Source organism: Podarcis raffonei, chromosome 13 (assembly GCF_027172205.1).
Source record: "Podarcis raffonei isolate rPodRaf1 chromosome 13, rPodRaf1.pri, whole genome shotgun sequence".
In the NCBI taxonomy this organism is placed as follows: Eukaryota; Metazoa; Chordata; class Lepidosauria; order Squamata; family Lacertidae; genus Podarcis; species Podarcis raffonei.
Window position 1 is genome coordinate 50,980,378 of NC_070614.1, and position 15,395 is coordinate 50,995,772.

At 47.9% G+C, this 15,395-nt stretch overlaps 1 protein-coding gene across 1 annotated transcript in view; it reads right to left on the reverse strand.

Moving 5' to 3' along the window:
* The window catches only part of LOC128400135 (hydroperoxide isomerase ALOXE3-like), a 28,637-nt gene extending 17,765 nt beyond the window's left edge, over window positions 1–10,872 (reverse strand). The window contains exons 1-3 of the mRNA XM_053362170.1: window positions 10,528–10,872; window positions 1,574–1,778; window positions 722–803 (exon numbers count right to left, since the gene is read on the reverse strand). Coding sequence (XP_053218145.1) covers window positions 722–803; window positions 1,574–1,778; window positions 10,528–10,674 — 434 coding nt within the window. The 5' untranslated portion in view covers window positions 10,675–10,872. The remainder of the gene's footprint in view (window positions 1–721; window positions 804–1,573; window positions 1,779–10,527) is intronic.
* Window positions 10,873–15,395: the final 4,523 nt, after the last annotated feature.

Here is a 15,395-nt window from a genome sequence, read left to right on the forward strand (position 1 = left end):
CAGCCACTCTGGGCAGCTCCCAACAGAATATTAAAAACACGATAAAATAAAACATTCAAAACTTCCCTAAACAGGCCTTCCTTCAGATGTCTTCTAAAAGTCATATAGTTCTTTATTTCCTTGACATCTGGTGGGAGGGCGTTCCACAGGGCGGGCGCCACCACCGAGAAGGCCCTCTGCCTGATTTCCTGTAACTTTGCTTCTCGCAGTGAGGGAACCGCCAGAAGGCCCTCGGAGCTGGACCTCAGTGTCCGGGCTGAACGATGGGGGTGGAGACGCTCCTTCAGGTATACTGGGTGAGAAGCAAAGCTACAGGGAACCAGGCAAAGGGCCTTCTCGGTGGTGGCACCCGCCCTGTGGAACGCCCTCCCATCAGATGTCAAAGAGAAAAACAACTACCAGACTTTTAGAAGACATCTGAAGACATCTGTTCAGGGAAGCTTCTAATGTGTGACATTTTAGTGTATTCTTTGTCTTTGTTGGAAGCCGCCCAGAGTGGCTGGGGAAACCCAGCCAGATGGGTGGGGTACAAATAACAAATTATATTATTATTATTATTATTATTATTATTATTATTATTACACTCTGAACATTGGAAATGAGGAATGAGGACTAAACACACCCACCCCTGAGAACTGGAGGCAGAACCCAGGGATCCATTACACAGACACACAAACACACACAGGTTGCATGACTAGAAGTTTACAGCAGCCACACTCACTCGTAGCAAGATTGTCTTTGCTGAAGCTGCTTCTTCCGGTGGTCCTTGAGTGAAGGAAGAGCATCCATAGCTGGTGTCTTCGCTGGAGGGACAGAGAGAGAGAGAGAGAGAGAGAGAGAGAGAGAGAGAGAGAGAGATGGTGTTTATTATGTCAGCCTGCTTCATTCGGTTCAGATCTGCTACAGTGGTCCCTTGGTTCACAAACGCCTTGGTACTCAAACAACTTGGAACCCAAACCCTGCAAACCCGGAAGTAAGTGTTCCAGTTTGCGAACTTTATTCGGAAGCCACACGTGCTCCGTTTTGAGTGCCTCGCTTCCGTTTGGAGTGTTACACCGAGGTCTGTCTGTTTTTGCTATTTATTTTGCGTTTCTGCGGCTCTTTTTTTGTTTTGTTTTTGTGACTGTGTGGAACCCAGTTCAGCTACTGGTTGGTTGGTTGGTTGGTTGTGTGACTGAAGTACGTTGCTTATTGCTTTCATTTTATGGATCAATGGTCTCGTTAGATAGTAAAATTCATGTTTAAATTGCTGTTTTAGGGGTTGTTTTTAAAAGTCTGGAACGGATCAATCCATTTTGCATTACTTTCTATGGGAAAGCGTGCCTTGGTTTTGGAACGCTTTGGTTTTGGAACGGACTTCTGGAATGGATTAAGTTTGAGAACCAAGATTCCACTGTCATTTATATTTTCTTATGAACAGTAAATACCATTGATCACCATGTTTGGGGGGACGGGCATGCTGTCCAAACAATCAACAGGCTAAAAGATGATTTTGCAGAGTAGGGACCTTCTTCTCTCTCTCTCTCTCTCTCTCTCTCTCTCTCTCTCTCTCTCTCCAAGCAAGTCTACTTACCTGTCCCCTCCCTCAGCTCCAGGGTAACAGAGCCCGCAATCCACTGATAGCATGGAAATCTATAGACTTCTCCTTTGGGGGACGTCACGGTGACAAAACTACAGTACCAGCTCGTGGACAGCAGATTAGACACAACTTCTTTGTGGAGACGGAGAAGCACGATTTCCCCCAGCTCCTGCTCACAGGTGACTTCGTAGTCATGCACCTGCAACGGAAAAGTTGGGAGATTCAGAGGCAGCCTTAGAAAGCAGGAAGGGATGATAAAGAGACAGATTTCAACTCCAGGTGAAAAACCTCACCTTTAACTTAGCCTGTAGGCTTTATGGGAATTATCAAAGTCCTCAGCCATCCTTGGCACTGCAGCCCTCAGAAGAACCCCATCCTCACTCAGGCAGCAAGCTGCTTGTTGGACTAACATACCGTTATTGATGGATGCACCAAATAGAATTTACTTGCCTCAGAAGCCCCTCCCTAAATAGAAGCAGACACGGTGTTTGTCTCCCCACCCCATTAGAAGATGGGCCAGAACTCTGTCTGCAAAGATAGCAGTTTCTGGGAAGAAATGGGGAATAATAATAATAATAATAATTTATTATTTGTACCCCGCCCATCTGACTGGGTTTCCCCAGCCACTCTGGGCAACTTCCAACAAAGATTAAAAATACATTAAAATGTCACACATTAAAAACTTCCCTGAACAGGGCTGCCTTCAGATGTCTTCTAAATGTCAGGTAGTTGTTTATCTCTTTGACATCTGATGGGAGGGTGTTCCACAGGGCGGGTGCCACCACCGAGAAGGCCCTCTGCCTGGTTCCCTGTAGCTTTGCTTCTCGCAGTGAGGGAACTGCCAGAAGGCCCTCGGCGCTGGACATCAGCGTCTGGGCAGAACGATGTGGGTGGAGATGCTCCTTCAGGTCTACTGGGCTGAGGCAGTCTAGGGATTTTAAGGTCAACACCAACACTTTGAATTGTGCTCTGAAACGTACTGGGGAAGTGAGCTTATCTTGAGAAGGGACCTTATCTTGAAACCTGCTTGGAAATCAAGCTCCCCAGGAGAGGAACTGGTGTGATGGGATTCTTGTGTTTTACTTGCTTGCAATATTCTATCTTGTTCTGGATGTCGTGATATATTCTGCTGATAGTTGTTTGTCTCGCACTATAAAAACCCTGCTCTGATCTGGGTACGACGCTCAGCTTTTGGGAGCTATCCCATTGCAGTCAGCTGCGGAGATTAATAAACCAAAGGCTTTTCCTCGAAGAACCCGGTGTCTGTCTTATTGATTGAGAATCCTGCAACATTATAAGAAAATTTGGGGGTCAAGGGACCCAATACTCCAGAATCTTCCTGATGTAGAACAGAATGTCCCTATTTTCATCAGAGAAATGCTGGGTTAGGCTGAGAGAGGCAGTGACTGGCCCCCAAGGTCACCCAGTGAGTTTCGTGGCTGAGTGGGGATTCGAACCCTAGTTTCCCCCAGGTTCTAGTCCAGCACTCTAACCATTGCACCACACTGAACTGCCTACACTGAGTCAAACCATTGGGCCATACAATCCATCAGTGGGGAAGTTCAAGGGTCTCATTCCCTTCCGGGGGGCCACATGCGGATGGTGGGCTGGTCAGAGGCAAAGGCAGGGCAGAGCAATTAATCTTAATTTCACCTTTGTAAGGGAAAAGGTAAAGGTACCCCTGCCCGTTCGGGCCAGTCTTGCCAGACTCTAGGGTTGTGCGCTCATTTCACTCAAGAGGCCGGGAGCCAGCGCTGTCCGCAGGCACTTCTGGGTCACGTGGCCAGCGTGACAAGCTGCATCTGGCGAGCCAGCGCAGCACACGGAACGCCGTTTACCTTCCGGCTGGTAAGCGGTCCCTATTTATCTACATGCACCTGGAGGTGCTTTCGAACTGCTAGGTTGGCAGGCGCTGGGACCGAACGACGGGAGCGCACCCCGCCGCGGGGATTCGAACCGCCGACCATGCGATCGGCAAGTCCTAGGCACTGAGGTTTTACCCACAGCGCCACCCGCGTCCCTAATTTCACCTTTGTACACTAGACCAATTCCTACACGCGCTTAGGTTATAGCGAGTAATTGGGAAAATGCAGAAGAGCTAGGGATGAACCAATGGAGGAAAAAACTGAATAATATTATAAGTTTAGAATCTCTAACTGTGAAGATACACAAAATGAAAGGGTTTAAGGTCAGTGAGAAAGAGGAGGATTGGTTTCAGAAGATACTGAATTATTTGGGTAGGTTTGAACCATTTGGGGCAATTAAAATGTTAAAAGTTAAATAAACCTTGTGGAGGGAGGAGTGTTAATGTATATAGAATTGTACATATGGTTGATTTGAATATGTTATTATTGATTATGTATACCCAATGTATCAGCCGCCTGTAGGGTTTCACTGTTTGTGTTTGGGTTGTTGGTAAAAAATAAAAATATATTTTTTAAAAAAATTCCTACACACGCTTGCACATTCCTCTGCCCTCCACCTAGGCAAAGGAGGGGGATTATCAAAATTCCAGGATGTTTTCCACCATTGTGAAGTCACGTGGGGAGGAATGCATCCTGCGGAGACTCTCAAGGACCAAACAGAGTGGACCAGAAGACTGCATTTTGACCCCAGGACTGTGTTTCCCCACTCCTCATCCACACTGATTGCATACCCTTCATTCATAAATAAATGAAACATAAATGCAATAAATAAAAATATTGCATTCCTTTGCTGGACTTGATTTTCTTCAGAACAAGAGCATTACAAAAGCCGCTTGCAACAGAGTGCAACTTAAGTTAAGAAAGAAAACGTAAGTTTCACAACCTAGTTCTTCCGGATATTCTCCAGTTAGGGGAACCATGGGTTTGCCAACAGCAAAGAAGGAAGGAAGGAAGAAGCCATGATACTCAATTCTGGGGGAAAGAGGAAACACCCACCGGATTTCCCTACAGGAGGGCAATCCGTTGCAGGATACAGAGGAAAACAGGCAGTGGGGGAAGGGTTAAGCACCAGCTCAACTTCCCCTGCCCTTCAATGTCCCATTATCGCTCTTGCACTCAGAAATGCAGCCTGGATTTTGTTAGAATGTGGGGTTTTTTGTTTTGTTTTTTGAAAATGATTTTTATTGATTTTCAAATTTTAACAGTTATATGATACCGTAGTGAGAGATTTTACTTTCTTGGGCTCCATGATCACTGCAGATGGTGACAGCAGCCATGAAATTAAAAGATGCCTGCTTCTTGGAAGAAAAGCAATGACAAACCTAGACAGCATCTTAAAAAGCAGAGACATCACCTTGCCAACAAAGGTCCTTATAGTAAAAGCTCTGGTTTTCCCAGTAGTGATGTATGGAAGTGAGAGCTGGACCATAAAGAAGGCTGATCGCCGAAGAATGGATGCTTTTGAATTCTGGTGCTGGAGGAGACTCTTGAGAGTCCCATGGACTGCAAGAAGATCACACCTCTCCATTCTGAAGGAAATCAGCCCTGAGTGCTCACTGGAAGGACAGATCCTGAAGCTAAGGCTCCAATACTTTGGCCACCTCCTGAAAAGAGAAGACTCCCTGGAAAAGACCCTGATGTTGGGAAAGATGGAGGGCACAAGGAGAAGGGGACGACGGAGGACGAGATGGTGGGACAGTGTTCTGGAAGAGACCAGCATGAGTTTGACCAAACGGCGGGAGGCAGTGGAAGACAGGAGGGCCTGGGGTGCTCTGGTCCAGGGGGTCACGAAGAGTCGGACACAACTAAATGACTCAACAACAACAACAAATAATACCGTAACATAACCACCATTATATCATTTGCTCTCAGTAGCACCTTAAAGGTAAAGGTAAAGGTACCCCTGCCCGTACGGGCCAGTCTTGACAGACTCTGGGGTTGTGCGCTCATCTCACTCTATAGGCCGGGGGCCAGCGCTGTCCGGAGACACTTCCAGGTCACGTGGCCAGCGTGACAAAGCTGCATCTGGCGAGCCAGAGCCGCACACGGAAACGCCGTTTACCTTCCCGCCAGTAAGCGGTCCCTATTTATCTACTTGCACCCAGGGGTGCTTTCGAACTGCTAGGTTGGCAGGCGCTGGGACTGAGCAACGGGAGCGCACCCCGCCGCGGGGATTCGAACCGCCGACCTTTCGATCGGCAAGCCCTAGGCGCTGAGGCTTTTACCCACAGCGCCACCCGCGTCCCTTAGAGTAGCACCTTAGAGATCAACTAAGTTTGTTGTTGGTATGAGCTTTCGTGTGCATGCACACTTCTTCAGAGCGACGACCAGAGCAGCAGCAGCACCACACGCAAGAGGAAACCCAGCTTCAGCTCCATCCTCAGCGCCAGCCCCACGAGCTCACCAAAGCCGCTGGCCCCCTAGCTGCTCAGCGCCCCGCTGCTATGGGAGCCATGGCCGGCTGCATGTCAGCGGTGGCTCTATGAATGAAAGGCCGCGTCGGAGTTTACCTCAGCATGGTGCAGGCCAGATTCGTGACCCTTTCAGGCCGCATCCAGCCCCCGGGCCATAGTTTGCCAACCCCTGGTTTTTGCAGTAGTATGGAGACCTTTACATAGTTTCTGTATTTGTTGCTGGTGGCAGCGGGGAGATGATGGAGGGAAGCATAGTGGTGGTCTTTAGCCCCCATGTTCAAGCATTTATGCATTAGTATGTGCTTTAGAAGCAAATTGCATCCTTTTCATGCCTGAAGATCTGGGCAGCCGTGGAGAGGTCAGGGAAGGGCATGAGACTGTGTCGGTCTCCATTTTGCCTGGAGCAAAATTGAAGGATGTGGACGTGGTGTGTGTGTGTTTGCATCTGTGTGCAGGAATACAAAGGGAGGGTTGGGGGGCTCCGACTCAGGTGGTGGAACATCTTTCTGCCCGGACACTGAGGTCCAGCTCCGAGGGCCTTCTGGTGGTTCCCTCACTGCGAGAAGTGAAATTACAGGGAACCAGGCAGAGGGCCTTCTTGGTGGTGGCGCCCACCCTGTGGAACGCCCTCCCACCAGATGTCAAAGAGAACAACAACTACCAGACTTTTAGAAGACATCTGAAGGCAGCCCTGTTTAGGGAAGCTTTTAATGTTTAATAGTTATTGTATTTTAGTGTTCTGTTGGAAGCCACCCAGAGTGGCTGGGGAAACCCAGCCAGATGGGTGGGGTATAAATAATAAATTATTATTATTATTCCTGCCAAAGATGTCTAGTGTTATGTATTGAAGTTCTCACCTTGGGACATTCCTTGGGTGCCGGCCACGGTAGTGGGAGTCATGGGGCCTCGTTCTTACCAGGTGGCCCTCGAGAGCGGACACTTGTGGTGCTGGCACATAGACCAGCTAAGGCGCAGGGTTAGGGATTTGGACACTACCGCTGTGCCCCCAACTGTGGCCCCAGCTCCGGAGCGGTCACTAATGGAAGGCGAGGCTCCACCTAAACCTTCCTCACAAACTGAGGGCATGGAGCCGAGCCGAGCCATTTTGGTGGGTCTGCCTGGCTCTCCAGAGACTCGGATCACTGCTATGCCTGACCGTCTGTCAAGTCCACCCTCGGTGGTTCCTTCGACAGCAGCGGAGCCAGGGAACTCGGGCTCAATGCCACATTTGGTCACACCACAGTCGCAGCCAGAATCGGGCGGCCACCCGGACTCTGGTACTGGCAGTGTTTCCAAGCACCCAGCTTATTTAAAAGACTATATTCACCGGACAAACTGCACATGTAAAGCTGTATGGTGAATAGGGTCAATTAATATGCTTATGTGCCTTAATGAAAACAACAAGGGTATTGCTGTATGTAATGGAACCACTATGATTGTAACTGATGCCTTATCTTGGTGGGGAGGGGTGTTATGTATTGAAGTTCTCACCCTGGCCACCAGGAGTATCATGTACAGTGGTACCTCGGGATGCGAATGGGATCTGTTCCGGAGCCCCGGTCGCATCCTGAAGCGAACATAACAAGTGACGGCGCGTCTGCGCATGCGCGGGTCGTGTTTTGCCGCTTCCACGCATGCGCGTGACATCATTTTGAGCGTCTGCGCATGCGCGAGCGGCAAAACCCGGAAGTAACGCACTCCATTACTTCCGGGTTGCCGTGGAGCGCAACTCGAACACGCTCAACCCAAAGCACATTCAACCCGAGGTATGACTGTATATAGTTTTCACTCAGGTCCACGTCAGTTAATTTAGGCGGGAAACCCTGGGTTGTTTTTGTTACAATGTTGACAGCCGGCTGCCTATAAAAGCAGGCCGGCTGAGCTGTTTGCTGTTCAGTTCCGTTCCAGCTTACTTATAAAGAACTACTTGGAGAAATCTCTGTGCTGTCTGCTATGCCCACCCACTATTTAATATCTAGGAAGCCCCTGGGGTTGAAAATGAGCTCTGGGGCCCCATATGCATTTGCTATGCATTGCATTTACACCCCACCTTCCTTCCAAAGAGCTCAAGAGGCATACAGAGTTCTCCTCTCTACTTTATCTCCCCAACAAACCTGCAAGGTAGGCCGAGAGGCAGTGACTGGCCCAAGGTCACCAGGTGATCTTCATGGCCGAGTGGGGATTTGAACCCTGATGTTTCCCAGGGGCAAAGTCCAACTCTCTAACCACTACACCACACTGGCTCGGTAACAACTTATGGTAAGTCATCCCCAAAGTACAGAAGGATGAAAATCAGGACAGCAAAACTAAGAATATAAGCCCACCTGGACATCTACCTGAAAGCCTCTGGCATCAATCACAGGAAGGGAAATGGATGTGTGTGAGAGATAAAATCTCAAGAATGCACAAAAACCACAGGTTTAATTTTTTAAAAGAGGATTTCAACTTCTTCTTCTGGGGCACTTCAACAGCACACTGGAATTTGGTTATAGAGCACACTAGAGAACTCAGTGCTGTGTGTATGTCTGTCATAAAGGTAAAGGGACCCCTGACCATTAGGTCCAGTCGTGGCTGACTCTGGGGTTGCGGCGCTCATCCCGCTTTATTGGCCGAGGGAGCCAGCGTACAGCTTCTGGGTCCTGTGGCCAGCATGACTAAGCCACTTCTGGCGAACCAGAGCAGCGCACGGAAACGCCGTTTACCTTCCCGCCGGAGCGGTACCTATTGATCTACTTGCACTTTGACGGGCTTTCGAACTGCTAGGTTGGCAGGAGCAGGGACCGAGCAACAGGAGCTCACTCTGTCGCGGGGATTTGAACCGCCGACCTTCTGATCGGCAAGTCCTAGGCTCTGTGGTTTAACCCACAGCGCCACCCACGTCCCTATGTCTGTCATAGAATCACATAAAGATGAAAGGAATTTGGAGCTGTGGACGAGGGAGGCATGGAGACTTTGGTGGTGATTAATTTAAATGAATGTACTCGAAGATCCCTTGCGGCAGAAGCTGAATCTCTCTTTTTCCATTCGTGAAAATTTCTAGATGTTGACTGAGAAGTGAGAAAGAGTGGGCTGCTGGAATATGTTGTTGTCCGGAAACACTGAGCAAGAGGAGAGCACGATGAGAGGGCGCTATTGAGATATTTTGAGAATTCTCCAGGATTATAGCTGAGAGACAACAGGAATTGGAGGAATTTCAAGAATCAGACAGCAGAGAAAGGTCAAGGAGTTTTATAATTGGACATATTCAGACTGACACACGCAGAGAGAAGGAAAATAATTAGAGCACCTCATTTGAAATTCTATGGAAAGTTAGATAAGGTATTAATATGAATGAAGGTAAAGGGACCCCTGACCATTAGGTCCAGTCACGGACGACTTTGGGGTTGCGGCGCTCATCTCGCTTTACTGGCCGAGGGAGCCAGCGTACAGCTTCCGGGTCATGTGGCCAGCAGGACTAAGCCGCTTCTGGCGAACCAGAGCAGCGCACGGAAACGCCGTTTACCTTCCCGCCAGAGAGATACCTATTTATCTACTTGCACTTTGATATGCTTTCGAACTGCCAGGTTGGCAGGAGATGGGCCTGAGCAACGGGAGCTCACCCCGTCGCGGGGATTCGAACCGCCGACCTTCTGAGCGGCAAGTCCTAGGCTCTGTGGTTTAACCCACAGCGCCAATTGCATCACTAATTAACACGAATAGTAATCGTTGCAGCTGTTATCATAATGATTAATATACCAACTGAAATGTAATTAGATGTTAATTAAAAAATACGAACCACAGCAAAATAAGAACTGGACAAAAAACATTGATCAAGGAGCACAGGAAACCACTTTGATTAAATTGTATAAATCTGGAAATAATTGTAATTATTTTGATATTAACTGGAATCTGTATAATTGGCTAAACTCTAGTAATATTGGGTCAATGTTGGAAAATTAATAAAGAAAATGTTTTTAAAAGAAATTACGTAGGTGGAGCCTTGAGATTTCCATTCTTCTCCTGACCTCATTTTAAAGTCATCAAGTTTCAGAAAGAGTTAACCTTGCTTGGGGGAAAATTAATAGGGCCAAGATGTCTCGTATTATTTTGAATTAATATTCTATGAAATCATCGCTAGACATTTTTATATTGATGGGGCTTTATTCAAAGCTCAGTGCAAATATAAAAAAATTGTTTAAATGTCACTGGAAGCGTTTAACTGGATAACCACTGACTTGTTACACAGTATTGGGAAGGGGGGGAAAGCTATGGCCAGAGGCGTAGAAATAAGCACACCTAACTATTTATCAGCAAGTTTTAACATGGAAAGCATGAGCAGGCAAAAAAGAAGGCTGATTTCAGGCACGTATCAAACCAGCAAAGCAAACACACAAACACAATTGCTCCTCAGGAGAAAATGCAACAACAGATTTTTCATTTTCCCTGTAGCAGAAAAGCATACTTAACATTTTACTTCTTAAATATTATTTTTTTGCTCCTTGGGGAAGATTTGACTCTGCTTTTCTGCTTTTCAGCTCATCGGAGGGAAATGTAAGATATGCCCTTTTTAAAAAAATAAAAGCTCCGCTGCCCGCCACCCCCACAACCCACCCTGTTCAGAACCACTCACCGCTCCTCTGTAGAAATCTGGGCCCCAGTTGTCCAGCACAGTTTTGGGGCTCTCGCCCTGGGTGCCCACCAAGGTGGCAAAAACAGAGTCAATGGTGCCAGCACGGAGCTGCTTCCCAGTCACCACCTGGACGTTGTATGTGGCCATGCTGGTGGCTCAGGTAATGTGGGCTAGCTGGCGTGCACGACCCCTTGGGAGCGGGATGTTCAGGACGTCCCAGGCACCCACCTCTCTACCTCCTTTCTCAATAATGGGTCGTGCAAAGAAGCCAACCTTTTCAGCAAAAAGGAACAGCCCCACCCCTCCCTTCCTACAGCAGAGCTCCACCCCTGGTGCCCAGGTGTCAGAAGATAGTGCACTTCAACTCACCCATGCCTGGGGTGGCCAAATTCTTTGGCCTGATCCAGGATCCCTGTGCAAGAGAGATAGATAGAGAGAGAATGAATAGGTGCTTAAGGAAGACTTGAGGAAAGAGGAGGAAAAGAAAAGAACGAAGTGGGCAGAGATTAAAGAAACAAAGTGTGGTTTGATTTCATCACTTTTGGCAACGGTAAAATGAACGATTCATCTCCTCTTTTGCAGTATAGGAAGGTTTGGGGTGGTCTTGAAGTAAACGGCTCTTTTGATAGATTTAATAAATTTTGGTGTGCATTATGATTTGCGTGTAAATGATTATTCCTTTGCTACACCTGCTGAGGGGTACAGTGGTATCTCTGGTTAAGAACTTAATTCGTTCTGGAGGTCCGTTCTTAACCTGAAACTGTTCTTAACCTGAGGTACCACTTTAGCTAACGGGGTCTCCTGCTGCTGCCGCACCACTGGAGCACTATTTCTGTTCTCCTCCTGAAGCAAAGTTCTTAACCTGAGGTACTATTTCTGGGTTAGCGGAGTCTGTAACCTGAAGTGTCTGTAACCCGAGGTACCACTGTACTGGGACATTTTTATTCTTATGACACCCAGAACCACAGGGTCTGTTGTTGGCGAGGAGGCGGGTTTCCGTTTCAATTGTAGTTTGTTAGTCGCAGTGCTCCAGTGTAAGTTGGTTTGCTGGTTGAGGGAGGGGTGAGAGTGAGCTGCAATTGCCTCAACATACTTTGTGTGGACAGACGGAGTCCCCCAGATCCCGGGCGCCCCCCCCCCGTCATGTGGACTCAAGATAATGTGCTATGGGATTAAATTGGCCACAACTTTATTATATTTCAGATGTGGGTAGACCTTGGCTCAGGCACTGGGCGTTATCCCTCTCCAGCCAGGGACCTAGGGAACATCAGGGTTATCCAGTGTGGGGGGGGGATGGGCCGGCTCTGGAGAACATATGTTCAAGCAGAGATAGCCGCCCCCGTTACGCCACCGCCGCAGGGGAGAGCAATGACGACCTGTCGGCGTACGGTCAAAGCCTCCCTTCAGAAACCCCTTTAACAAGGAACCCTGGTATCGCCGCTGCAAAGAGGAAGATAGACTAAAGGATTCCGCCCAAGGCCTGAGTTGTGACATTTTGCTATGGGAAAGGCAAAACCTGCCAATGCAGGGGAATTCCTTTCCGGCCCTTTGACAGCGACCTTAACATAGCAGCGCCTGCATACCTGTGAAGAAAAGTTAACCTGCAAAATAAGACATTAACTGAGGGTGGGTAGGGTGGGAGAAGCTCTGGAGCCAAGTGAGGATTCCCAGGTAAGATCCTCCCTCTATTGTGTGGGCAGGTAGTCCCTCCCCTACCTGGCCTGGTCTCCTTGGCAACGCTCCCCCCCAGGCGGGATTGGACAACTGACTGAGGTAGGCGGAGACCTCCAGGTATCCCACCTGGGGGAAGGCGAAGCCAAGCCTGTGTTGATGGAGCCGCTCCAGATCCAGGGGCTGCGCGCGTCCACGCAAAGAGCGCCCCCCGTTTTATGCGGGGAGCGGTCATTATTGAACAGGTAGCTTCCTCTGCTTGTGGATTTACTTATTCTCAAAAACCCTGTAAAAATGGGGGGTGGGGGCCGGATTTCGATGAAGAGAGGCCCTGAGCTTCTCCACTTGTGAGGCCCCTCCCAACCCCCCACCCTCACGACTAGAAGAAAATGGAAGAGTGTTCATAAACTAAATTGAGTGAAGCTCAAGGGTGATGATGATGGGTATTTAAAATTCTGCAATTCACAATTTCTCCTCTAAAGGACATCTGAAAACTTCATCAAAAAAAATTTGTCTAAGTTTGTCACTTTTCAATGTACAGAATGCTCAGTGAGGACTACCTCTCTTGAGACATCGTGGCCCTTAATTCATTTTTAATTCTTTTGAGTCTTGAAAAACTCCTCTCTTCCGAGAGGTTAGTGACCATAAAGCTAAGAAAAAGCCGCAAGATTGCTTCAACATTAGGAAAGGCCATCTGAATTTTCCCCTTGTATATCATTTGATAAAGGTCTGTAGGAGACAGAGAGTGTTCTGCTGTGAGCCTATGGCTTTGTCTCACGTACAGGTGAAAGTGCAAAAGTTCATCAATAAGTTTCAGCTCAATATCTTCTGCGGACGCTTCCGTCAACAGTTCAACACCTTGCTAAATTTCTTGCTTAGATGCTATCGGAATAGCAAGAATGGAAAAACAATTGTGCAACATCACTGTACACAGTACTGCTTTTTAAATTGGCTTCAAGTGCATCTAATATAGGAATAAAGGATTTTATCCTAAACTTATCTCTTGAGGAAAGTGCATCTAAGGCAAAAGATGCACTTCTGTCATTTCCTTGTTTTGTAGTTAACATTTGGCAAGGTGCCTTTTCTTGTTTCTCAAGCTCATCAAAATCTTCTCTTTAAAAAAATGCAGGCGTGAACTGTACAAACTTGCGCAAGAACTCAATAACAGGTCTGATTTCTTAAGGGCTTTGCTGACCTTGTGAAAATGACCTAGCACGCAGATTGATATCTCTAAGATTCTGCAGATTGTGGCTGTGAACTAGGGCCCCACAAAAAACGTGCACGTTGGGCCCTAGAGTTTCAAATTGGGCCCCACTGGCTGGCCCTGAATCTAATAGTTGCTGGGCCCAGGTTGCCCTGCCCTCGCATGAAGTCTTGGGTTTGCAATTTTGGGAGAGGGGAGACTGCTTGCTGGGGGAGGGCGGGCAGGCTGGGTAGGCCCCCTAGATCTAGAGGCCCTAGGCTTCAGCCTACTTAGCCTATACAGTGGTACCTCGGGTTAAGTACTTAATTCGTTCTGGAGGTCCGTTTTTAACCTGAAACTGCTCTTAACCTGAAGCACCACTTTAGCTAATGGGGCCTCCTGCTGCCGCCGCGCTGCCGAAGCATGATTTCTGTTCTCATCCTGAAGCAAAGTTCTTAACCCGAGGTACTATTTCTGGGTTAGCGTAGTCTGTAACCTGAAGCGTATGTAACCTGAGGTACCACTGTGCATAAATCCGGCACTGGAGAAAAGAAGCACCGAAAACAACTTTTGAGGAAAGATGTTGTCGTTCAGCTACCGCCAGAAAACTGGAGTCATCGTTGCAAGACACCGGAAGGTGCGTTTGTGGTTTTGTTTCGTCATTGTTAGAATTAACCAGCTGTGCTTGAGAAATATTGCTTGTGCCTGTCATCGTGAAGATCCACTGCCGATCTGCCTCTCCTCATCTGTAACAGAGATGTGTGGATTCCTGCCTGGCCTGCAGCTACCCAGAAACAGGCAGAAACTCAGCTGGTGAAGTTTTCCAAGCAGGCAAAATAGTGCAGCTAATAATATTCTTTCTCCAAAGGAACCATTCAGCGCATGGTTTAACCATTAACCTCTTTGTGTGAAATTTTGCCTCATATACAGTTTTTCACATGCTTGTGTTGTATTTTTGTAACATCTTGCTTGACTAGAGAATCGCATTGCAAAATTCAGGGAAATACAACTTCCAACAGATGGCATTTTGATTTGTGTTCCCCACCCCCCAAAAAAGTGTGAATTAGGTAGTTTTGCCTATAAATGTGAACTGAATCTAACACCCCCAACATTCCTAATATTATTACATTTAGGGTGGTATTGAACTAAGTTTTCCTCAGAGCAGATTCGCTGAAACGAATTAACTGTGTGCATTTATTTCAGTGAGTGAAACCTAATTGAATCCCACCCTTCACCTCCCCTTTTTCCTCCGAGGGCCTCATGGCAGCTGCATACATGGTTTCTCCTCAACACACTTTTACCCTAACAACAACTTTGCAAGGTAGGCCAGGCCGACAGAGAATGACTAGCCCAGCTTCACCAAGGGAGCCTCATCGCTGAGTTAGTCCAACGCTAACCACTACTCGACACTGTCCTGTTCAGGTTGGCCCTTTGGTTGCTTTGTAGCAGAATACAGCATACACCTTTTCTTGCTCTGGCTGTGCTGTGTCCCGGATAAGATGACCACCGGTCATGGATGCTTTAGTTGAGATTCCCACATTGCGGGGGGTTGGAATAGATGACCCTCGGTTTCCCTTCCAACTCTACAATTCTAAGAGTCCATGATGATGATGATCATGGGTAGGCAAACTAAGGCCCGGGGGCCGGATCCGGCCCAATCGCCTTCTAAATCCGGCCCGCGGACGGTCGGGGAATCAATGTGTTTTTACATGAGTAGAATGTGCCCTTTTATTTAAAATGCATCTCTGGGTTATTTGTGGGGCCTGCCTGGTGTTTTTACATGAGTAGAATGTGTACTTTTATTTAAAACACATCTCTGGATTATTTGTGGGGCATAGGAATTCGTTCATCCCCCCCCCCAAATACAGTCCGGCCCCCCACAAGGTCTGAGGGACAGTGGACCGGCCCCCTGCTGAAAAAGTCTGCTGACCCCTGATTTAGCGTCTGCCTGTGTGCAGTTGGGCCAGCTCAGGAACACATCCTGACTCCTTGGGAGGACTGGGGGTGAGCCTGT